The sequence below is a fragment of the Geotrypetes seraphini genome, chromosome 1 (assembly GCF_902459505.1).
Source record: "Geotrypetes seraphini chromosome 1, aGeoSer1.1, whole genome shotgun sequence".
In the NCBI taxonomy this organism is placed as follows: Eukaryota; Metazoa; Chordata; class Amphibia; order Gymnophiona; family Dermophiidae; genus Geotrypetes; species Geotrypetes seraphini.
In genome coordinates this window covers 405,752,471-405,776,013 of record NC_047084.1, presented here as the reverse complement: position 1 = coordinate 405,776,013, position 23,543 = coordinate 405,752,471, and the positions used below count along the sequence as shown (strand labels likewise).

At 45.2% G+C, this 23,543-nt stretch overlaps 1 protein-coding gene across 3 annotated transcripts in view; it reads right to left on the bottom strand.

Annotated features, from left to right (window-relative positions):
• The window catches only part of ELP1 (elongator complex protein 1), an 882,162-nt gene that overhangs the window by 110,420 nt on the left and 748,199 nt on the right, over window positions 1–23,543 (bottom strand). For 2 of the 3 annotated variants that reach the window (XM_033918172.1, XM_033918151.1), the window contains exon 34: window positions 6,840–6,994. The exons of the other annotated variant lie outside the window; for it this stretch is intronic. In XM_033918172.1, the coding sequence (XP_033774063.1) occupies window positions 6,840–6,994 (155 nt within the window). The remainder of the gene's footprint in view (window positions 1–6,839; window positions 6,995–23,543) is intronic. 3 annotated transcript variants of the gene reach the window in all.

Here is a 23,543-nt window from a genome sequence, read left to right as displayed (position 1 = left end):
TATGCTGACAGAAGCAATTGCTGATAATTTATTTATTTAAAAATCTTTGCATCAGACTCAATTTGGATTTAGAAGCTCTCACACTACTAAAGCTCTACTTATTATTTTGGTCTTGGATGCCAAGGAATTGCTTCCCAAAGGAAAATAGTAGCACACTAAAAATCTGATTTAACTGCAGCATTTGATGTCAGTGAGAACATGAAGACTGCCAATCAAGTGGAGCAAGCTTCATCCAAGGCAAGGCAAATCATAGGTTGCATACGCAGGAGTTTCGTCAGCCGTAAGCCTGAAGTCATTATGCCATTGTATAGATCCATGGTGAGGCCTCACCTGGAATACTGTGTGCAATTCTGGAGGCCGCATTACCGTAAGGATGTGCTGAGACTGGAATCGGTTCAGAGAATGGCCACCCGGATGGTCTCGGGACTCAAGGATCTCCCGTACGAGGAACGGCTGGATAAGTTGCAGCTGTACTCACTCGAGAAACTCAGAGAGAGGGGTGACATGATCGAGACATTCAAGTATTTCACGGGCCACATCGAGGTGGAAGAAGATATCTTCTTTTTCAAGGGTCCCGCGGCAACAAGGGGGCATCCGTGGAAAATCAGGGGCGGGAAACTGCACGGGGACACCAGGAAATTCTTTTTCACTGAAAGGGTGGTTGATCGCTGGAATAGTCTTCCACTTCAGGTGATTGAGGCCAGCAGCGTGCCTGATTTTAAGGCCAAATGGGATAGATACGTGGGATCTATTCACAGAGAAAGGTAGGGGAGGGTCATTGGGGTGGGCAAACTAGATGGGCCATGGCCCTTATCTGCCGTCTATTTCTATGTTTCTATGTTTCTATGTTAATTAGTAACAATTCCTAATCCACTAAGCTTACTTAGTAATTGCCAGAAGGGACTTACTGTATATATTTGAATATAAGCCGACTTGAATATACCGTATTTTTCGCTCCATAAGAGGCACTTTTTCCACCCAAAAGTGGGTGGAAATCTCAGTGCGTCTTATGAAGCGAAGTTACAAATTTTGTTACTCCTCCCCCATACCATTGTAAAACCCACCCACCCACCCGCCGCACCACTTTTCTAAACCCACCCTCCTGCTGCACCTCCTTTTTAAACCCACCTGCCCGCTGCTGCACCACATTTTTTTTAACCCCCTCGGTCCATTCGTCTGCCGTCGCCATTTCCCATTTTTTACCTGGTGGTCCATTGTCCAGCCAGCTCCTCATTTCCCGGCCAGCGGTGGCCATCAGGAATAAGCTTTACGCTCTTCTGCTCGGCCCCATGCTGTTTTCCAAATGGCTGCCGTAGATTCTCATGGGACTAGCAAAAACTTATGACAGACATTCGGAAAGCAGCGTGGGGCTGAGTGGGAGAGCATAAAGCTTGCTGCTGATTTGTTTTGCCGCTGGCCGGGAAATGAGGAGCCCGGAAGAGTGAAGGTTGCCGCGGCAAGCAGGGAGGGAGCGAAGCCAGCTGATGGCAAAATTTAAAAAGGTATTGGGGGGGGGGGGGGCTTGCTGGCTGGCTGGTTTGAGGCTGGCTGGCCTGGAGCTTGCTGGCTGGCTGGCCTGGAGTTGGGTGGCTTGGGGCTGCCTACTAATGCTGCCTGATTCAGGAAAAAAAATTTCGATTCGATTCGATTCAGCCTATTGAATTGGTTTTTCGATTCGATTCGATTTTCCTGCCCAATTGGGTGTTTTTTTTCAAACATCCTGGTGGGTTTATTTTATAGCCTCTTCACCCTCTTTGCCTTCTCCTAACCACACTGGCGCTGTGGTGTAAACAAAATAAACAAACAAAAAAGACTTTTCCTCTCTCTGTTAAAGCCTAGCTCACGTTTGAGGTCTAACACCAGCTCTGGCAGGATACACATTTCAAATCTGACATATTGTAATCACAAAACAGAAAATAAAATTAGTTTTTCTACCTTTTGTTTTCTGGTCATTATTCAAATTTTGTTGGTCAGCAACATCAGAGGAGGGGTGGGACCATGGTGGAGGAAACAGCTCCAAAGCAGTGCAAACTTAAGATCGCTGGCATCACGATCTTGCTGCAGGCTGCTTTGTTAATGTAAATGCCGGTGCGGGGAGGACAGGGGGGGAAGCGAGATGCCGGTGAGGCCAGAGGGGGAAGCGAGATGCGGGGGGGGGAAGCCGGACGCCACGGGGGGGAACCGGACAGCAGCACTAACCGGCTGAGGCTCCCCCCTTGCCTTCTAAAGCAGGTGCAGCAGTGGCCGGCCAGCAAGAGCAGCGCTGCCGCTCCTGCTTTAGGGGGCGAAGGGGGAGGGTCAGCCGAATCGGGAAGCCGATTTTTTTTTTGTTTTGAATCGATTCGAACTGATTCACCCGAAGTGAATCGGTGAACCGATTCGAATCGGGCAGCACTACTGCCTATCATTAGACATGCCCACCACTAGATGTGCCCTGTACCCTATCCTGGCCTATCACTTGACCACCAGAGGGGGGGACAGGGTACAGGGCACACCATTTGGTTCAGAATTTTTTTTCTTGGTTTTTCCTCCTCTAGAGGTGGGTGCGTCTTATGGCCAGGTGTGTCTTATGGAGCGAAAAATACGGTAAACTGAGGTAACCTTTTCCTCCCCCTAAAAAAAGGTTGACTCGAATATAAACCATGGGGCACCCAGCCCCCTCTCTCCCTTCCTGCCCTGCCAGGATCAGCACCCTGTCCCCTCTCCCTTCCTGCTCTACCAGGCTCTGCACTCTGTCCCCTCTCCCTCCCTGTGCCCTTTACCGTCTCTCCCTCCCAATGCCTTGCAGGCCCTCCACCGGGCCAGACTTATAAACTGCTCTCTTGACTTTTAAAACATTACAGACCAACACCCTAGCATTTATGGACAGACTCTTGATCCCGTATGACCCTCCCAGAGCTTTAAGATCTATTTCACAGTTTACTCTTAATGTTCCATCTTTAAAAACAATTGGTACACGTCGTACCTTAATTTTTCTGTGACCGCTCCTATGACTTGGAATTATCTTCCTTTATACTTAAGAATCGAAAAAAATTTACAAAAATTTACAAGCAGTCTAAAGTGCTTTCTTTTTAAAGATGCCTTCAGCTGACCACATGATTCTTAGTAAGAACATAAGAACATAAGAATTGCCATCTCCGGATCAGACCCATGGTCCATCGAGTCCGGTGATCCGCACACGCGGAGGCCCAGTCAGGTATACACCTGATTGTTCTAATCACCCATATCCCTCTATGCCTCTCATAAGGAGATGTGCATCTAATTTGCCTTTGAATCCTAGCACAGTGGATTCCTTAATAACCTCCTGTGGAAGAGCATTCCATGCGTCCACCACTCGCTGCGTAAAGCAGAACTTCCTGACATTTGTCCTGGACTTGTCACCCCTTAGCTTCAAACCATGTCCTCTTGTCCGTGTCACATTGGACAATGTAAATAATTTGTTTTTCTGCTCTATTTTATCGATGTCTTTCAGTATTTTGAACGTCTCTATCATGTCCCCTCGCAGCCTCCTCTTCTCAAGGGAGAACAATCCTAGTTTCTTGAGTCGTTCCTCATATTCCAATTTCTCCATACCTCTTATTAGTTTCGTTGCTCGTCTCTGCACCCTCTCCAGCAGTTTTATATCCTTCTTTAGGTTGGGAGACCAATGTTGTACACAGTATTCCAAGTGTGGTCTGACCATTGCTCTATAAAGCGGCATTATGACTTTCTCCGATCTACTCGTGATTCCTTTCTTTATCATGCCCAACATTCTGTTTGCTTTCTTTGCCGCTGCCGCACATTGTGCCGACGGCTTCAGGGTCCTATCTATCAGTACACCCAGGTCCTTTTCTTGTTCGCTCTTACCCAGAGTTGCTCCTGACATTCTATACTCGTGTTCCTTATTCTTACTACCTAAATGCATTACTTTGCATTTCTCCACGTTGAACTTCATCTGCCATTGCTCTGCCCATTTCTCTAGCTGATACAAGTCGCTCTGGAGTTCCTCGCTATCTTCCTGCGATCTGATTTCCCGGCATAGCTTTGTGTCGTCTGCAAACTTAATGATCTCACTGGATATTCCGCCTTCCAGGTCATTGATATATATATTAAATAGAATCGGCCCAAGTACCGAGCCCTGGGGCACACCACTAGTCACTTTCTCCCAGTCTGAGAACTTCCCATTTATGCCCACTCTCTGCTTCCTGTTTTCCAGCCATTTGCCTATCCACCTTTGTATATCTCCCTCTATTCCATGGCTTTGTAGTTTCCTGAGAAGTCTTTCATGCGGAACTTTGTCGAATGCTTTCTGGAAGTCCAAATAAATTATGTCCACCGGCATTCCACTATCAATTTGCTTGTTAACGGTCTCAAAAAATTGAAGCAAATTCGTTAAACATGATTTCCCTTTCCTGAACCCATGTTGACTGGGTTTCAGCAAGTCGTGTGTATCTAAGTGCCGGACTATGCTATCCTTGATCAGTGCTTCAACCATCTTTCCAGGGACAGACGTAAGGCTCACTGGTCTGTAGTTGCCCGGTTCTCCTCTCGATCCTTTTTTGAAAATTGGCGTGACATTCGCTATCTTCCAGTCATCTGGTATCTGTCCAGTTCTGATTGTCAGATTGGTGAGTTTTTGCAATAACTCTCCGATTTCAATCTTCAATTCTTTTAAGACTCTCGGATGAATTCCATCCGGTCCAGGGGATTTGTCACTTTTAAGTTTGTCGATCTGGTAGTATATCTGGTCCAACTCCACTTCAACTGTGGTGAGGCTGTCTTCTATTACTCCATTAAACACTTTCATTGCCTCTGGTATTTTTGCAGTATCCTCCTCCGTAAAGACAGACGCAAAGAAGGAATTTAGTTTGTCCGCAATTTGTTTATCTTCCTTAATGTACCCTTTTCTTCCCTGGTCGTCCAGGGGTCCCACCGCCTCTTTTGCGGGTTTTTTCCCTTTCACGTATCTAAAGAAGGGCTTGAAGTTCTTGGCCTCTTGCGCTATTTTTTCTTCATAGTCCTTTTTGGCATCCCTCACCGCCTTGTGACATTTCTTCTGTTCGTCTTTATGTTTTTTCCATGCTTCGGTCGTTTTGATGTGTTTCCATTTTTTGAAAGAGTCCTTCTTTTCTTTTATGGCTTCCTTCACCTGTCTGGTAAGCCATGCCGGTTCTCCCTTACCTTTTGTTCTCCCTTCCTTGGAGATCCTCGGAATGTGTAGGTTTTGTGCTTCTGTGATAGTACTTTTCAGTAGGGACCATGCCTGGTCTACTGTTTCAATTTTATCCACCTTTTTCTTGAGTCGTTGTTTCACCATGGCTCTCATGCGATCGTATTTGCCCTTTTTAAAGTTAAAGGTTTTGGTTAAGGTTTTGGCACTTTTTCTATTCCCGATGTCAAGCTTAAAGATGATCACATTGTGATCGCTCGTCCCCAGCGGTACCGTAACTTCTACTTCTTTTGTCGGTCCCGTGAGGCCATTTAGCACCAAGTCCAGGGTGACGTTGCCTCTTGTCGGCTCTTTCACCATTTGTTCCAGGAAGCAATCCCCTAGCGCCTCCAGGAACTTGGCCTCCTTGCCGCAGTTGGAGGTTCCTAGTTTCCAGTCTATCCTCGGGAAATTGAAGTCTCCCAATATTATTACATTGCCCGTCTTGCATTCTCGTTTGATTTCCTCTATCATTTCTAAGTCAGTTTCATCCGCCTGTCCCGGGGGACGATAAAAAAGGCCAATTTTCGTGGCTGCACTGTTTTGTCCAGGAATCTTGACCCAGAGGGACTCTAGCTTCTCTTTCGTTGAATGGTTACATGCACCTCTGGGGAAAGTGTCCACAATTTATTTCTTTTTGTTTTTCATTCTTATCTTCCCAACTCCCTTTTGTATTTACCATAATTGGGGTTTTTTTCTATAACGATTGCATTTCTCCCCCCCTTCCTATTGTTCCTAGGGGCTCTATAGTACTTGTCATTAGTCATGTTTGTCTTATTTGTCTGATCCCTAGTAGATTTGTTATCTTGGCCAAGTATGTTCAGTTTGTCAAAATATTTATTTGTCTATGTTATTTTTTAAATATTTTATAAATCGCTTTGCATTTTGAATAAGCGTTTAATCAAAAACCTGAATAAACTTGAAACTTAAAACTCCCATCTCCTGTCCTGGCAGATTCAAAAAACTTTTACCTAGCCTCCCGTATCCCCCTGTGTACCTTTAAATCCTTGGTGATCCAGCGGTGGGCCCCGGCCCTGTCCCGGCTGACTGTGCCTTCCTTTACCTCTCTCCCGCCTCCTCCGCCTACCTTTTACAATCCCTGGTGGTCCAGCAGTGAACAGTAGCGGCCTTCCCGCACTCGTGCCCCATGGAGAGATGCTAGTGATTGGATGCCGTGAGTTCTTGTGAGGCCTGGAAGAACTCATGGCAGCAAACACTAGCAGCTCTCCACGGGGCAGGCGTGCAGGAAAGTCGCTCCTGCTAACCGCTGGATTGTAAAAGGTACATGGAGGAGGCAGGAGGGAGGTAAAGGACGGCACAGCTGGCCGGGACAGGAGGCAGCAGGGATCCCTCCTGTCTCGGCCCACCACTGGATCACCAAGGATTTAAAGGTGGAGGCTTTCAACAGGTCCGGAAGGGGGCCATGTGGGCACTGACCCGAATATAAGCCAAGACCTCCATTTTTGGGTCATTTTATAGATCTCAAAATCTCAGCTTATATGCTCATATATATGGTAACTGGTACAAGGAATTTTTATTTAACAGACAATATCAGGTGTAAATTAAGGACATTTTGTCATTCAGTTGGAAACCTAAATGTGGAGTTCCATAGTGCTTTTCCTTTTCATCGCTTTAGGTATTCAGAACTTACAAGAGGAGCAGGGTTCTGTTGCATGTCCGAAGGCCAGATTTTTGGGATAGACCCCTCCATCAATTCTAGAGTCTCTCTGAAGACATGCTGCAAGTCTCTGGCTGCTTCATCATATTGAAACAGAATAAGTACTTTTAAAAGGCTATGCACCTCACCTAGACAAAGAGATGGAAAGGGAGACAAGTAAAACACATCTGTCATAGCCAATGACTCTTATTGCCACATTTAAAAAATGCCATTCTTCTACTAAGTGATTAATATTTCAGTCAAGCCTAAGTGCTAAATCGGTGGTTTTAGCCGGTATGCCTTCAGAGCCAATCAAGGGGTACTAAAAAGTCACCAGTGCCCGATACTCGTCCAGACTAGCACATGGGCTCCATTCTTGCAATAAAACCAGCAGCAGCTCTTAAACATGTAGGAGCTCTTTCCTCTCATGCATCTAGTTGCAAATACATCTTGAGCCTCAAAAAATGGACATTGAAGGGCACCAAGCAGGGCATGGATAACTGGACCTTGCTTTGTGCAGCACACACAGCTCCTCTTCTTCTTCCTTATCCTAAGCTTCCTTTGAGTCTTTACACCCTCTGGTTGAGCTTGCAGTGCTTGGCTGGCTCAACCATTGAACCAAAGGCCAGATTCTCAAAACTTTAATGCGGTTGCTAAACTGGTTTCCAACGGTTTAGCCAGCACACATTTTAGAAGTGGATTATCTAAACGGCTTAGCTCTGTCTTTAGCGAGATTTCTAGCAGCCTTTGACATTTGCCATGTAAATGGGCTCTTCAACATTAAAATGAGCACTCAGGTGGATTCTTTAAAATCACTGAGCCATTTTCTAAGAGCGACGTCGGGTTTTGATGACAAAAATCAGCGACTGGTCAAGGAGTGCTGGTACAGTGACAGCACTGTTTAAAACCCCAGAAGTGGGAAAGATGCCCATCCTCTCCCGCCTCAAACAACCCCCCCCCCTGCAGTGGAAGATATGCCCACTCTCTCCCGCTGCAAACCACCCACCCACACTGCAGTGGGAGATATGCCCACTCTCTCCTGCTGTAAACAACCCCCATCCCCGACTGCAGCGGGAGAGATGCTTACTTGATCCCGCTGCCAAGCGACCCCCCCCCCCCCCGAACAGCGAGAGAGATGCCCATTCTCTCCCGCCTTAAACAACTCCCCCCCCCCCGCAGCGGAAGAGATGTACACTCTCACCCGCCAAGCCCCCCCCCCAGCAGCGGGAGAGATGCCCATTCTCTCCTGCCAGAAACAAACCCCCCTCCTTTGCAGCGGGAGAGTTGCCCACTCTCTCCCACTGCCACACAACTCCTCCCCCTTACCTTGAATTAGTTGGCTGACCAGAGGGATGCCTACTCCCTCTGGCTAGTTGGCCTGCCTATTCAAAATGGACCTTCCCCTTTCAAGTGGACTTTCCCCTTCACCAGGGAAGGGCCTGAGGTACTGATTGGCCCAGATTGTTTAAGGCCCATTTTGAAGAGGTGGGCCAGCTGGCTGGAGGGAGTAGGTATCCCTCCGGGTCGGCCAACTAAATCAAGGTAAGGGGTAGAGGGGTCAGAGGCAGTGTGTGTGTGTGTGGTGGTGGTGGTTGTGTGGAAGCAGGAGAGAATGGGGTGGTCGCTTGGTGGTGGGAGAGTGGGCATCTCTCCCATTGCAGGGGAGCGGATTGTTTGCAGCGGGAGAGAATGGACATCTCTCCCACTGCAAGGGCGGGGGTTTGTTTGCGGCAGTAGAGAATGGACATCTCTCCTGCTGCAGGGGGGTGTGTTGGTAGGCAGTGGGAGAGATTGGACATCTCTCTTGCTGTTGTTGGTTTTTTTTTTTTGGGGGGGGGGTTTCTTTAATGAGTCTTCGCTACTCTCCGCCAACCTTATTTGCATGAGTGTTTTTTAGACTCACTTTTTAAAAAATCGCTACCACAACAGCCGCAATAGCAGTCTGTCATTTTTTAATGCGTTTTTTGAGAATCTAGGCCCAAATGAAGCTCTGGCCCAAGGCACCAGAAATACAGGACACCACAATCCATGGCTCCTAAGCTCACCACTAGTGCTTCACCTAGTCCAAAGCTTTCTCCCTCTTCTCTCTCCAGTACCTAGTCTGGCACTGCTCCCTCAAAGCCCTTTAAACCTTATCTTGCTTGCTGGTAGCAACAGCATGATGCTTTCGGTCAGCCCTGGGTCTTCCCTTTGCCATGTCCTGCCTGCAATTTCCTCTCGGTGGGGTGCAGCAGAAGGAGAACCCAGGGCTGGCTGAAAGGAGCTTGCTGTGCATGCTATTGCTACCTGCAAGCAAGGTCATTTTTAGAGCATCACAGGGAAAGGAGGGAAGAGAGAGAACAAAGCTGGAATATGGTTCTAGAGTGAGAAAAGTGTCTTGGAGTCTACATATACTTTCCATGCATTAACACTGGAGCTTCTTTTTCTCGCAAGAGTAAATCTCTATTAGCATATCTAACTCTTAAGTACGCCTGCCTGATAGTGTCACTGGGTATCCTCAAACCCTAAACCGTTGTTGTAGGATACAATTCATTACATTCAAACTGCCCAACATATTAAACAATTTTTATTGAGCCAAACAAACAGATACAGATGGTATAGCTGAAAAAAACGGCTCACAATTGAGAAAAATTACACACTAGAATCCCTCTTCCCCCCATCTGGAGTCCCCTACCTGAAATATGAAACCAAATATGTTAGCAAAACTGGAATGCATAAACAGAAAAGCAAAGACATGTAAAAACAGCATGAAATGAGAGTCAACTGTTCAAAATATGACTGCGGGCCAAAGGAGTCATAGTGTTCCAGAAGGGCTCTCAAGTCGCCTGAAAACATAACTCCCTCACAGAGGAAAGGACTGTAATGTTCCGGCGTTCGCAGGTGAGCAAATAGATCAACTGTGTCCTCCATAATGATAAAGTAGGTGCATCCACATTCAACCATTTGATCAAGATGCATTTCAAAGTAACCAGTGTGGACCATTTGAGAAAGGAACTCGTGCCCAGTTGTCTGGGATGATGAACTGGAACAGAACCAAAAAGAACTAATGGGGATCACTGAATAGTCATCTTCCAAATAGAACCAATAAAAGTGAAGACTCCAGTCCAGAAATCAACAATGGTAGGACAAGTCCAGAACATATGATCCAGGTGTGCATCTAGTTGGCCACATTTAGCACAATCCGCTGTGGGGCGAAACTTAGAAACATATGCTCTTCTGGGCGATACATAAAGACGAAAGACCAATTTATAATGCAATCCCAGAAGTACATATATCTCCTCAGAGACGACAACTTTTTGATAGCAGTGAACACCACACCATCAGGTAATAACACTTGAAGATCATGAGACCAGTAGGTGCGTAATTTAGCATGGTCAAACAAGGGTGTTTCATCCTTCAAATATCTATGATGAAATTTGAGGGGTACTTTCATCTGAGAACCAAAAATGTAAATAGTAGATAGGAGTTCTCGGTGGCTAAATTGCAAACGATCTCACCCCAAGGAAACCACATAATGATGGATCTGCAAATTCGCAAAGCCATTCGTAGGGGGAAGATCATATTCATGGTACCATCTTCCTTCACCAGATGAAACAAGGTAAAAAGGGGGACACACGGTTACTAATACCATGAAACTTACACACCCACTGCCAAACTCTACGCAAAGGGATGACAGAGTACTTGAAGCAACAAAGTAGAAGAAGTTCGGGGAGACAGAACAGAGTGCAAATATCACTGAAGTGCTCTTTCTGAAAACAAGAAAGCTCTAATGGAGTATTAGTAAAGTTAGTGGTGCCCCTGAAGAAATCATTAATAAAATCAAGCCCCCTTTATACCAAGGTCTGGCTGTCATAGAATACGAAAGGCGAGAACGACGACCCCTCCAGAGAAAGTGTTGAATTAGATGAATAAATTTGTTCTCCTCAATATATTGAAAGCAGATAGGCTTGCCATAAACTTAATTTGTTGGATAAAGTGACTAGCAGGGGATCAACATTTAAAGAATAAAGGGTGGAGAGATCAGAGGGAATGGGGACACCTAAATATTTGAAATGCAACCCGGCCCACTGTAGTGAAAATGTGCCCCCACCGCTGAGGTATCATAAGGTACAAGGGCATGGCAACTGATTTATCCAAATTGATAATTAAACCTGAGTAAAACCCATATTCAGCTATAAGGTCAAGGGCTACCGGAAGCGATCATTCTGGATTAGTAAGGATAAGCAGCAAGTCATCAGCAAAAGCCGACAACATATAATGGCAACATAAAATGTGGCCACTGAGGGAGCTAAAGTAGCTCCCTCAGTGGCCACTTCATATGTTGAACGGTTTGAATGTAATGAAGTGTATCCTTCAGTTTTTTTTAAACACATAACACTATGGAAGAGATAACTGGACAATATTTTCTTTATGTGGGAGGATACAGAACAACTTCTTAAGGATTTCATACAATGGATCATACCAGGGATCCCCACTTGCAGTTTAAACCTACTTACAGTATACATAAAACTGAATTCTTGGATATGGAAATTATCAAGGAGGGTTCCCAACTGGGTACATGCTTATTTAGGAAATCTGTAGCCCGCAATACATTTTTACACTTTCTCTAGTTATCATCCCCACCTGGAATACTGTGTGCAATTCTGGAGGCCGCATTAGAAACATAGAAACATAGAAAAAAGCAGCAGAAAAGGGCTATAGCCCACCAAGTCTGCCCATTCCAAGTATCCCCTCCCCTGAATTTACTCCCTTAAAGATCCCACGTGAGTATCCCATTTTCTCTTAAAATCCGTCACGCTGCTGGCCTTTATCACCTGGAGTGGGAGTCTGTTCCAATGATCCACTACTCTTTCGGTGAAGAAGTACTTCCTGGAGTCGCCATGAAACTTCCCTCCCCTGATTTTCAGCGGATGTCCTCTGGTGGTCGAGGGTCCCATGAGCCAGAAGATATCATCTTCTGACTCGATGTGTCCCGTGATGTACTTATATGTTTCAATCATATCTCCCCGTTCTCTTCTTTCCTCAAGTGAGTACAGCCGCAATTTTTTAAATCTTTCTTCATACGTGAGATCCTTGAGCCCCAAGACCATCCTGGTGGCCGTTAGCTGAACCGACTCGATCCTCAGCACGTCCTTTTGGTAGTGTGGTCTCCAAAACTGAACACAGTACTCCAAGTGAGGCCTCACCATGGCTCTGTACAACGGCATCATAACTTCAGGTCTCCTGCTGACGAAACCTCTGCGGATACACCCCATCATTTGTCTTGCCCTGGAGGAAGCCTTCTCCACTTGATTGGCAACCTTCATGTCCTCACTAATGATCACCCCTAGGTCGCGTTCCGCCGTGGTCCTAACCAAGGTCTCACCATTTAGTACATAAGTTCTACGCGGGTTTCTCTTACCCAGATGCATTATCTTGCATTTTTTAGCATTGAAGCCTAGCTGCCAAGTAGTTGACCATTGTTCCAGCAACAGTAGGTCGTGTGTCATATTATTACATTACATTACATTACATTAGGGATTTCTATTCCGCCATTACCTTGCAGTTCAAGGCGGATTACAAAAGGTTAATTTAAATAAAAACAGAGTTACAATGATTAGCTAGAGAGGTAAGTTGTAGATCTTTTAAACATTTAACGGGTTGTTGAGGGTGAGGTGGTTTGTAAAAGAATTAATAGGTGGTCATAGTGGAGGTTCTTTTGTTATTATTAGTGCAGTGATGGGTAGATCAGATGTCAGTTTTAGAGTTACAAAGAGGTCATGATGTTATTGCTGCTTCAGGAATTTCTTGAAAAGTGTGGTTTTTATTTCTTTTCTGAACGTCCTATAGTCTGGGGTGGTCATCAGAAGGTTGGAGATCTGGTTGTCCAGCCTTGCGGCTTGAGTGGCTAGGAGGCCGTCGTGTAGTTTTGTCCTTTTTACTTCCTTGATTGGGGGTGGTATGAATGGGGAGTGCGTTTTTCTGTGTCTGGTAGTGGGTGCTTGGATGACGCGATTGTTCAAGTATGAGGGGCTGTCTCCGTGTAGGGTTTTAAATAATATGCAGTAGAATTTGAATTGGATTCTTTCTTGGATTGGAAGCCAATGTGAGTTGATGAAGGCTTCAGTGATGTGGTCATGTTTTCTCAATGAGTAGATGAGTCTCAAAGCTGTATTTTGGATTGTTTGGAGTTGTCTAATTGTGGTTGCAGGGCAAGGAAGGAGGAGGATGTTACAGTAGTCCAATATACCTAGTATTAGGGATTGTACTATAAGTTGGAATTGTGTTCTTTCAAAGAATTTTCGGACTTGTCTCAGATTTCTCATGATTGCGAATGATTTCTGAATTGTTTTATTTATTTGCGGTTGCATAGTGCAGCATCTGTCTATGGTCATGCCAAGCAGTTTTATGGTGGTTTGGATGGGATACTTGATTGCGTTTATCTCTAAGTTGGTTGTGGTTTGGACCTTGTCATTTTCGAGAAGGATGAATTTGGTTTTGTCTTGGTTGAGTTTAAGTTTGTGATTTTTCATCCAGGTTGTGACTGTTTCAAGTGTTTGGTGAAGTTTGTCTGTCATGGTAGGTGTAGAATGATCGTATGGGATGAGGATGGTGATGTCATCAGCATAACTATAGGTGGTTATGCCCAGGTTGTCCAGATGCGTTCCTAGAGAAGCGGTGTAGAGATTGAAGAGGGTAGGGGATAGTGGAGATCCTTGTGGTACGCCGCAGGGGTTTGACCAGGATTCTGACTTTTCTTTGTTTGATTTTACACTGTAGGTTCTGAGTTTTAGGAATCCTTCAAACCAAGAGTATACTTTATCTGAGATGCCTATTGCGTCTAAGATCTGTAGAAGGATGTTGTGATCCACTAAGTCGAATGCCGCAGTTAGGTCCAGTTGTATGAGAAGCATTTTTTTCCCTGTACTAAGGTGTTGTCTTACGGTATCCATAAGGGAGCCTAGTAGTGTCTCTGTACTGAAGTTTGTTCTGAAGCCTGATTGCATGGGGTGGAGTAGGTTGTGGACGTCTAAGTAATTGGTGAGGAGTTTGGCTACTAGGCCTTCTATAATTTTGACATATAGCGGAATGGAGGCTATAGGTCTAAAGTTAGATGGGTGGTTTTGTGGTGCTTTTGGGTCTTTTTGGATTGGGGTGATGACGATTTCACTGAGGTCAGCAGGGAATGTGCCTTCTGTGAGCGTGAATTGAATCCATTGTAGAATTATGGTGCGGAATTTTACACTAGAGGTGGTAAGGAGATATGAGGGGCAATGGTTGAGGTCACAGGAGGCATGACTGTATTTTTTGTAGAATTTGTTGAGTTCTGGCCATTGTATGATGGGGAACTGAGTCCAAATTCTGTCTGCTGCAGTTGCCTCTTTTCCTGAAGGGTGGATTGTGATTGTGTTTTGATGGGATGGGTTAAGGATGAGAGTGGCTCTGGTGTTGGTAATTTTGTTCTTGAAGTGTTCTGCTAAGAGGGTGGGTGATGGTGGAGGGGTGTTCGTGGTGGTTGTGTATGGTTTGGTGTCTGTTAATTCTTTCAGGATTTGGAATATTTTTTTGGAATCTTGGGTTTCCGTGTCTATGAGATTGGTATAGTAGCTTTTCCTCTTATCCCTTAGTAGATTTTTGTATTGTTTGTTGATTTTTTTCCAGTCGGTTTTTGTTTGATCTTGGTTCTTTTTTCTCCATTTTCTTTCTAATCTTCTACACTGTCTTTTGAGTTGGAGTAATTCATTATCAAACCATTGGTCTGATTTCCTGCTTATTCTGGTTTTGGTTTGTAGGGGGGCCAGATCATCAAGGATGTTGGTGGACACATTTTTCCAGTGGGAGATGAAGTTTTTTGGGTCGCAGTCTTGGATAGTTTCGTCTACATTTGACCAAAAAATGGTTGGGTCGATATGTTTGCGTGTGGTATATGTGGTTTTTTTAGATTGAGGTGTGTGTTTGGTCTTGGTCCAGTTGATGTTGAAGTTGTATGTGTAGTGGTCTGACCATAGGGATGGGGACCATGTTCCGTTAGGAGTTTGGATTGCTGGATTGGATGGTTGGTGAGTCATGAATGCAGCAATGTCCAGTTGATGACCTTTTTCATGGGTGGTTTGTGGGTTTAGGATCTGGAAGGATAAGGCATTGAGGAAGGATAGACAGTTATTTGCTGGTGTGGAGGTTGTGTCTTCTAGGTGTAGGTTTAGGTCTCCTAGGATGAGGTTATATTCTGCTGTTAGTGAGTTTTGGTAGATGAAGTTTTCAAATTCAGGTCTCACTGTGGTCCAGTTTCCTGGTGTTATGTAGCAGAGCAAGCAGTTTAGTGAGTTTTTTAGTGTTGGGTTTGTGAGATGACACGCTAGGAAATCCATTTGTGGAGTGGATGTTTTTTCAAGTATGTTTAGAGTTAGGGAGTTCTTGAATATTATTGCTAGTCCTCCTCCTCTTTTTTTTTCTCTGCAGGTTACTGTTATTTTGTATCCCGGCGGGCATACTTCTTTTATTCTAGGGTCTGTGTCTGAGGTTAACCAGGTTTCAGTGAGGAATAGGCAGTCAAGTTTTTCTGTTTTTATCCAATTTTTTATGTTTTCTGTTTTGGGTCCTAGTGCTCTGATGTTAACATAGGCACATGTAAGGGAGGTCGTGTCAGTCTGGGGAATGTGAGTTGTTTCCGGGTATATGAGTGTTGTGGGAGATGGATGAGATTTTGTTTTCGGAAGTGTTGTTATCAGGTAATAAGCTTTAGCCTACTATGTTGCAAAGTTTGGCGTCGTCGGCGAACAGTGATACCCTTCCTCTAAGTCCTTGCGTCATATCTCTTATGAATAAGTTAAATAGAATCGGGCCCAGGACCGAGCCCTGCGGCACTCCACTAATCACGTCCGATGCTTCGGATGGGGTACTGTTCACCACCACCTTCTGAAGTCTACCGCTCAGCCAATCCCCAACCCATGTAGTTAGAGTGTCTCCTAATCCTATCGATTTCAGCTTGTTCAGTAATCTTCGATGAGGGACGCTATCAAATGGTTTACTGAAGTCCAAATATACCACGTCCAGTGACTCTCCGGCGTCCAGTTGTCTAGTAACCCAGTCAAAAAAGCTAATCAGATTAGATTGGCAGGATCTGCCCTGGGTGAACCCGTGTTGGTGTGGATCACGCAGTTTTTCTTCGTCTAGGATTGTGTCAAGATTCTGTTTGATCAGTGTTTCCATGAGTTTACACACTATAGACGTGAGACTCACTGGTCTGTAGTTTGCTGTCTCTGTCCTGCAGCCCTTTTTGTGGAGTGGGATTACGTTGGCGGTTTTCCAGTCCAAGGGGACCCTTCCTGTGCTTAGGGAAAGATTGAAAAGAACAGATAATGGTTCTGCCAGGACTTCCCTTAAGTCCCTGAGCATTCTGGGGTGTAGGTTATCCGGTCCCATGGCTTTGTTTACCTTGAGTCTTGATAGTTCGTCATAGACGCTACTGGGCGTAAATTCAAAATCTTGAAATGGGTCTTTCTGGTTATCTCCCGTCTGCAGCTGTGGACCAGCTCCCGGCGCTTCGCGGGTGAACACTGAACAGAAGTATTTGTTTAGTAGTTCTGCCTTCTCAGATTCCGCAAAGTTACCGTCCGATTGCTTCAGGCGTACTATCCCATCTTTGTTTCTTTTCCTGTCACTAATATAGCTGAAGAAAGATTTATCCCCTTTCTTAATTTTCCGTGCTAGCTCTTCCTCCATTCGGAGTTTGGCTTCTCTGACTGCTGTTTTGACAGCTTTAGATCTGTCTAGATAGTCCTCTTTCGCCCCATCTCTGCCTAAATGTTTGTAGGTGATAAATGCATCTTTTTTCTGTTTAACTAGGTCTGAAATTTCTTTACTGAACCATTGGGGTCTTTTGTTTCTCCTGCGTTTACTTACTGTCTTTATGTATCGGTCTGTTGCTTCGTGTAGGATGGACTTCAGAGACGACCACATATCCTCCACATTGTCAGATATTGCTTGTTTATGTAGCTCCTGATGGACAAAATCTCCCATGCGGTTGAAGTCTGTGCCTCTAAAGTTGAGAACCCTTGTTGCTGTGTTTGTCTTAGGGAAATCTTTCTTGAGGTTGAGCCATACCATATTATGGTCGCTGGAGGCCAGTGTGTCTCCTACTGAGACTTCCGTGACGCTATCTCTGTTGGTGAGAACTAGGTCTAGTAACGCCTGGTCCCTGGCGTTACTAGACCCTTACATCTGTAAGGATGTGCCGAGACTGGAGTCAGTCCAGAGAATGGCCACCCGGATGGTCTCGGGACTCAAGGATCTCCCGTACAAGGAACGGCTGGTTAAGTTGCAGCTGTACTCACTCGAGGAACGCAGAGAGAGGGGTGACATGATCGAGACATTCAAGTATCTCACGGGCCGCATCGAGGTGGAAGAAGATATCTTCTTTTTCAAGGGTCCCGCGGCAACAAGGGGGCATCCGTGGAAAATCAGGGGCGGGAAACTGCAGGAATCAGGGGCGGGGACACCAGGAAATTCTTTTTCACTGAAAGGGTGGTTGATCGCTGGAATAGTCTTCCACTTCAGGTTATTGAGGCCAGCAGTGTGCCTGATTTTAAGGCTAAATGGGATAGACACGTGGGATCTATTCACAGAGAAAGGTAGGGGAGGGTCATTGTGGTGGGCAGACTAGATGGGCCGTGGCCCTTATCTGCCGTCTATTTCTATGTTTCTATCTTAAGTTTAACCTCCCAGTTAGTCAGTTTTTAAGACTGCATAGGGCATCTTCTACCCTTAAGGATTTTAAAATAGCAGCTGAACAACTACAACAATGGTTTAGGTTTCAAGGATACCCAGCGAGGGCTATCAGGCAGGCGTACTTAAGAACTGGAAATGCTAATAGAGATTTACTCTTGCGAGAAAAAGAAGTTCCAACTCAGCCAGATAGATTGATTTGTGTGCTTCCTTATCCAGAGGCAGCTACTGATAGCTCAGATGAAAAAACACTGGCATGTTTTACAACTGCATGCAATATTTGCAGAGATTCCTATGTTCGCCTTTAAAAGAAGTAGAATGGTTCTTACTCAATAAAGATTAGGGAAAATGATGAATAGAACAGAGGGCACCCACACAAGTTGTGGAAGATGTCAGTGGGGTTCTAGCAATATAGAAGATCAGTCATGGACTGATCCTCAGAAAGGTAGGATTATACGAGCTATGGCTCATACAGATTGTCATTTGCAGTGTTAATGTGGGATTTATGTTCATTCAACTTAAGTTGAATGGAATACATCGTACATCATACATATACTAACTTGCATGGGCACAATAAAACCTCTGCAAGTTAGTATATGTAGGACGTATGATGTGTTCCATTCAATTTAGGTTGAATGAACATAAATCCCACATTAACACTGCAAATTTGCAAGCACCTATTGTTGAACACTGCCTTGCTCCACACAAGCTAAAATGGAGAAAAACTGACACTAGAGAGAAGGGGAAGGAGGGTGGTAATAGTGAGGAGAGATTAAATTACAGAGAGCAACACTGGATATGTAATTTAAATACAGTTTTGCCGCATAGATTGAATCTAATCTAATCTAAACCTTAGGTTTGTATACCGCATCATCTCTACATTCGTAAAGCTCGACACGGTTAACAAGAGTTAGGGTAGAAAGGAACTCCAGTGGAGGGAAGAGGCAAAATGAAGACAAAATTTTAGAGGACTAGAATAACCAGAGAGGGAGGAGGAGTTACATTTTTGAGAATAATCAGGTTTTCAGATGTTTACGGAAGAGTTGGAGGGAGCTCAGATTCCTAAGAAGGGAGGTAAGGTTGTTCCAGAGCTGAGTGATTCTGAAAGGGAGGGAAGAACCTAGTTTTCCTACAAGTGAAACGCCTTTTAGAGAGGAAAAGGAAAGTTTCAGTTTTTGGGTGGATCTGGCAGAATTGGGGTTAGAGGAGTTCCAAGAAAGAGGAATGAAGGGAGGGAGGATACCGTGTAGGATCTTGAAAGTGAGGCAGGCACATTTGAAGTGGACTCTGGAGATAATCGGAAGCCAGTGGAGCTTGGATAAAAGCGGTGAGATGTGGTCAAATTTGCTTTTTGCGAAGATAAGCTTAGCAGCGATATTCTGAATCTGCTGGAGTCTTTGAAGGTTTTTCTTTGTTAGGCTAAGGTAGATAGAGTTGCAGTAGTCCAGTCTGGAAAGGATGGTGGATTGGACAAGGACGGCAAAGTGTTTTTGATGGAAACAGGATCTCACTTTTCTCAGGATGTGAAGGCTGAAGAAACATTTTTTTTACTAGGGAGTTGAGGTGGTCGTTGAAGGAAAGTGTAGAGTCAATGACGACTCCCAGAACTTTACTAGAATAATCAAGATGCAGAATGGGGCCAGAGGACAGTGGGATGGAGGTGGGCAGTTGGTCCAATTTTGGGCCGAGCCAGAGAAGTTTTGTTTTAGATTCGTTCAGTTTCATCTGCACAGTGTGGGCCCAGGATTGAAGGTTCGATATACATGAGGATATGTTCGCCGAGAGGTTGGTGAGGTTCCGATCGGTCTCGAGGAGGACAAAGATGTCGTCTGCGTAAGTGTAGATTATTTCAAGGGGGGAGAGATGGAGGAGTTTAAGGGAGGACATATAAATGTTGAAGAGGATAGGAGAGAGAAGTGAGCCTTGCGGGACTCCACAGATCGGGTTCCAGGGGGAGGAAGAAATGCCCTTCATGTTGACTATGTAGGAGCGGGAGCGTAAGAACTTCGAGAACCAGTCAAGGACTGTGGAGTTTATGCCTATCTCGGTGAGTTGGTAAATTAGAATATCATGATGGACGACATCAAAAGCTGCAAAGAGGTCGAATTGAAGAAGGACGGCAAACTTGTTGCGAGAATGGAGATATTGAACTTTTGAGATTAAGGAGGTCAGAAGGGATTCGGTGCTGAAATTGGGACGGAAGCCGTATTGGTAGGGTTGAAGAATGGTGAATTTCTCAAGATAGGAAGATAGTTGAGTGGATATGATGGACTCTAGCATCTTGGTAAGAAGGGGAATGTTAGCTATTGGACGGTAGCTGGATGGTGTAGAGGGGTCAAGCTCAGGTTTTTTCAGTAGTGGGGTTAAGGAAATATGGCCCATTTCTGGGGAGAAGAGACCCGAATGGAGGGCGGAGTTTATGAGAATGGTAAGAGATGAGATGGCCTGAGGGGGAGTGTTCTCGTAGAGGTAGGAGGGGAAAGGATCCAAGGTACAGTTGCAGGGTTTCAATTTGAGGCAGAGATTATAGACCAGGGATTCGGAAACAAGTTCGAAGGAAGACCAGGATCTGTCTGCTGGGATAGGGTAGGAGTCTGTTGGGATAGGGTTGGGGGTCAATTGGAATCAGAGATTTGTAGGAGATTGCAGGTGGGAAGGAGCGCCTCAAGGTGGAGACCTTATCGTTGAAGAACTTTGCTAGAGAATTGGCTGAGGGGGAGGAGGGAAGTATGGAGTCATTTTTGGAAGTTAAGGAACGCCAGATGTTAAATAATGTGCTACTCTGATTGTTGGATTTGGAGATTTTGTCACCGTAGAAGTTTTTCCTTGCTTTTTTTAGAACAGTATTATAGATTTTAATGTTGACCCTCCAGGAGAGTCTGTCTGTAGGGGATTTAGATTTTTATGGCTTTGGCGGTATATAAGAATAAAATTATTATTATTATTATTTTTTCCATTTTCGTTCCAGAGCACGGCATTTCTGTTTCAGTTCTCTGTGGTATGGAAGGTACCAAGGGGCCTTACGGGAGTAGGAAATGGTTTTAGTGGAGAGAGGGGCAAGGGAATGGAAGGTGGACTCAGAGAGGGCGACCCAGTTTTGCCAGTTAGATTCTGGTTCTGCAGGTTTAGAGATGGGGGAAAATTTGTCGAGAAAATTGATCCAGAACAGATTGCTCGAGATTTTTTTACGGAAGGTAATAGAATTTGAGGTGCAGGATGGGGGCCCGAGATGTGACATGAAAATGGGGAGACAGAAGGCCCCTAGGTAATGGTCAGACCAGGGGACAATTTCCCAGTGAATGTCGTCAATTGAGGTTTTGTAAGTAGCAAGATCTAGAAAGCTGATGAGGTCTAGTGTGTGGCCTTTTACGTGGGTTAGGGAGAGTGTGTGTGGGTGGGGGGAAGCCTAAAGCGGAGAGGAAGCTATTAAATTCGGATGTATCCTTGTTGGTGACATCGACAAGGTGGAAATTGATGTCTCCAATGATCAGTAATCTTTGAAATTTGAGGAAGGCATTTGTTATGGTTTCAAAGACGAGTTCGGAGGAATTGTTCCAAGGGGCAGGTGGGCGGAATAGAAGCAGGATACCCAGAGGATGAGGATGGAATTCGTCATTGACTGAGGCTAACATGTATTCTAATGAGGAGTGGCTGCCCTTTTCAAGGAGTTGGACATCGAAGAATGATTTGAAAAGGAGGGCTAGGCCGCCTCCTCTTCGGTTGGTTCTGGGAGAGAAGAGGCCTTGGTAGCCGTGGGAACAGAGTTCGTTTTGAGTAAATTGGTCATCTTTTGTGATCCAAGATTCTGTGATGAATAGGAATCTAGGGTTAGAATCCTCGAGTAGGTCCTTCAAGATTTGTATCTTATTGCAAGCGGATCTGGCATTGAAATAGTGTTGGGACTGGGGTGAGAGATGTGAGGCAAGGTTGGGGGGAGTGGAAGTGAGGACAGTTTTTAGAGAGGCAAGGTTGACTTTGCGAGAGTTTTTGTAGGATGGGTGGTGTTTGGGGCGAATGAGCGTGGGAATTCTGAGGCCAGAGCAGATATTACGAGCATTTGTAGAGTTGAGGAGGTTGAGGGCAAGGGGTGTCAGGCAGGGGAAGAGTTTGAGAGAAGAGCAGAGTAGGAGAAGAAGGAGCCATGAAGGTGGCTTCATGATGAGAGATTAGAGATCTATGGGTTAGATGGCCTGTTTGAGGCGAGTGAGAGTAGGTTAAGGATAGAGGAGCGACTAGGTAATAACGTACTAGGTATCAGCACAAACGATATTGGACAGATCTAGTAAAGCGTTTCTGAATTGGAGTTATTCTGAAAATGATCTCGTGGAAGGGGGATGAAGATAATCTGGCTATCAAATCGGTATTCAAATTAGCATAGATTTTTGGATACAATAGGCATTTAACAAATTAGTTAAGAATTGACAACAATTAATTGACAAAAATTAAGAAGACAGCAAGCATTTAACAGATTATAAGATTCAACAGGTATTTAAGATCATTTTTTGATTACTTTTGCTTTATGTATATATATATTTTTTTTTGAGAGCTAGTAAATGAACTTTACAGTTGGATGGGTTCACGATTATGCTTAACGATGAAAGATTTCACAATTAGACTTAAACATGGGGAAAGTTTCCCCTGCTGGCTCAGGGGGGGTGGGTGGAGCGGTGCTCGAGATCCGCCGATGTGGCCGCTGGTTTCGGTTGGCGATAGCCCACTTGAAGGGAGAAAAGTTTCCCCTGCTTCCCTTTCGATCTCACCTCTGCTAGAACAGAGATGAGGCCAGGTGCCCTGCTGGAAAGGGCTCCCGAAACTGGTCGCTGGTGCCGAGCGCTGTTAGCGCTGCTTCTCTTTAGTTCTCTCCCCTGCTGGAACGGGGGAGGGGTGGAGATGAGGCCAGGTGCCCTGCTGGAAAGGGCTCCCGAAACTAGCCACTTGGAGGGAGAAACTAGCCGCTTGAAGGGAGAAAAGTTTCCCCTGCTTCCCTTTCGATCTCACCTCTGCTGGAACGGGGGAGGAATAGAGATGAGGCCAGGTGCCCTGCTGGAAAGGGCTCCCGAAACTGGCCGCTGGTGCCGAGTGCCGTTAGCGCTGCTTCTCTTTAGTTCTCTCCCCTGCTGGAACGGGGGAGGGGTGGAGATGAGGCCTGGTGCCCTGCTGGAAAGGGCTCCCGAAACTGGCCTCTTGAAGGGAGAAACTGGCTGCTTGAAGGGAGAAAAGTTTCCCCTGCTTCCCTTTCGATCTCACCTCTGCTGGAACGGGGGAGGAGTGGAGATGAAGCCAGGTGCCCTGCTGGAAAGGGCTCCCGAAACTGGCCGCTGGTGCCGAGCGCCGTTAGCGGAGCTTGAATGGGTTTCCTTGCTATAGCAGAGTTCCTTGCTATAGCAGAGTTCTAGGGGTGGGGTTTAGTTTAGTGATATCAGCTTTGACCAATGAGGATAAAGGTGGGCGTTCCAGGGAGTTGGCTGACTGGTTCTCCCGCCCTATTTAGAAATCTAGTAGAAATGCTGTCCCCACTTCTGGTGATTATGTGGTCACGGAAACTGGCGTGAATGTGATAGGTAGGTGAAGACAGAGTTTTGTGGGTTCAGTAATGCTTGTAGTTGGTGTATAAGCAGAATGCTTTTGTTATGAACTAAATGCATAGTTTTGTCTTCTAGGGGTCAAGCCTTGAAAAAGCAGTTTGTGCAAAACATGTTGGTGAAAGTATCCCTAGCCAGAGACCACTAAGTTAAGCTAAGTATTCGCTTAAAAATTTATAAGATTCTGTTAAACAAGAACAATGGAAAATTGATACCTTTAAATCACGACTATAGTAAGGTTGACAGATCCAGTGATGATTAGACACGTAAAGCCCAAAGTGGTGCCACTGAGGGGAAGTATTTATAAGGGGTATATATAAAAAGTGACAGTGAAGAAATTATCGCAGTCTCTGAATATTGGTATACTGATCACTACCCTCTCTTTTGCCTTCCACTCAACCAATTCCTGACC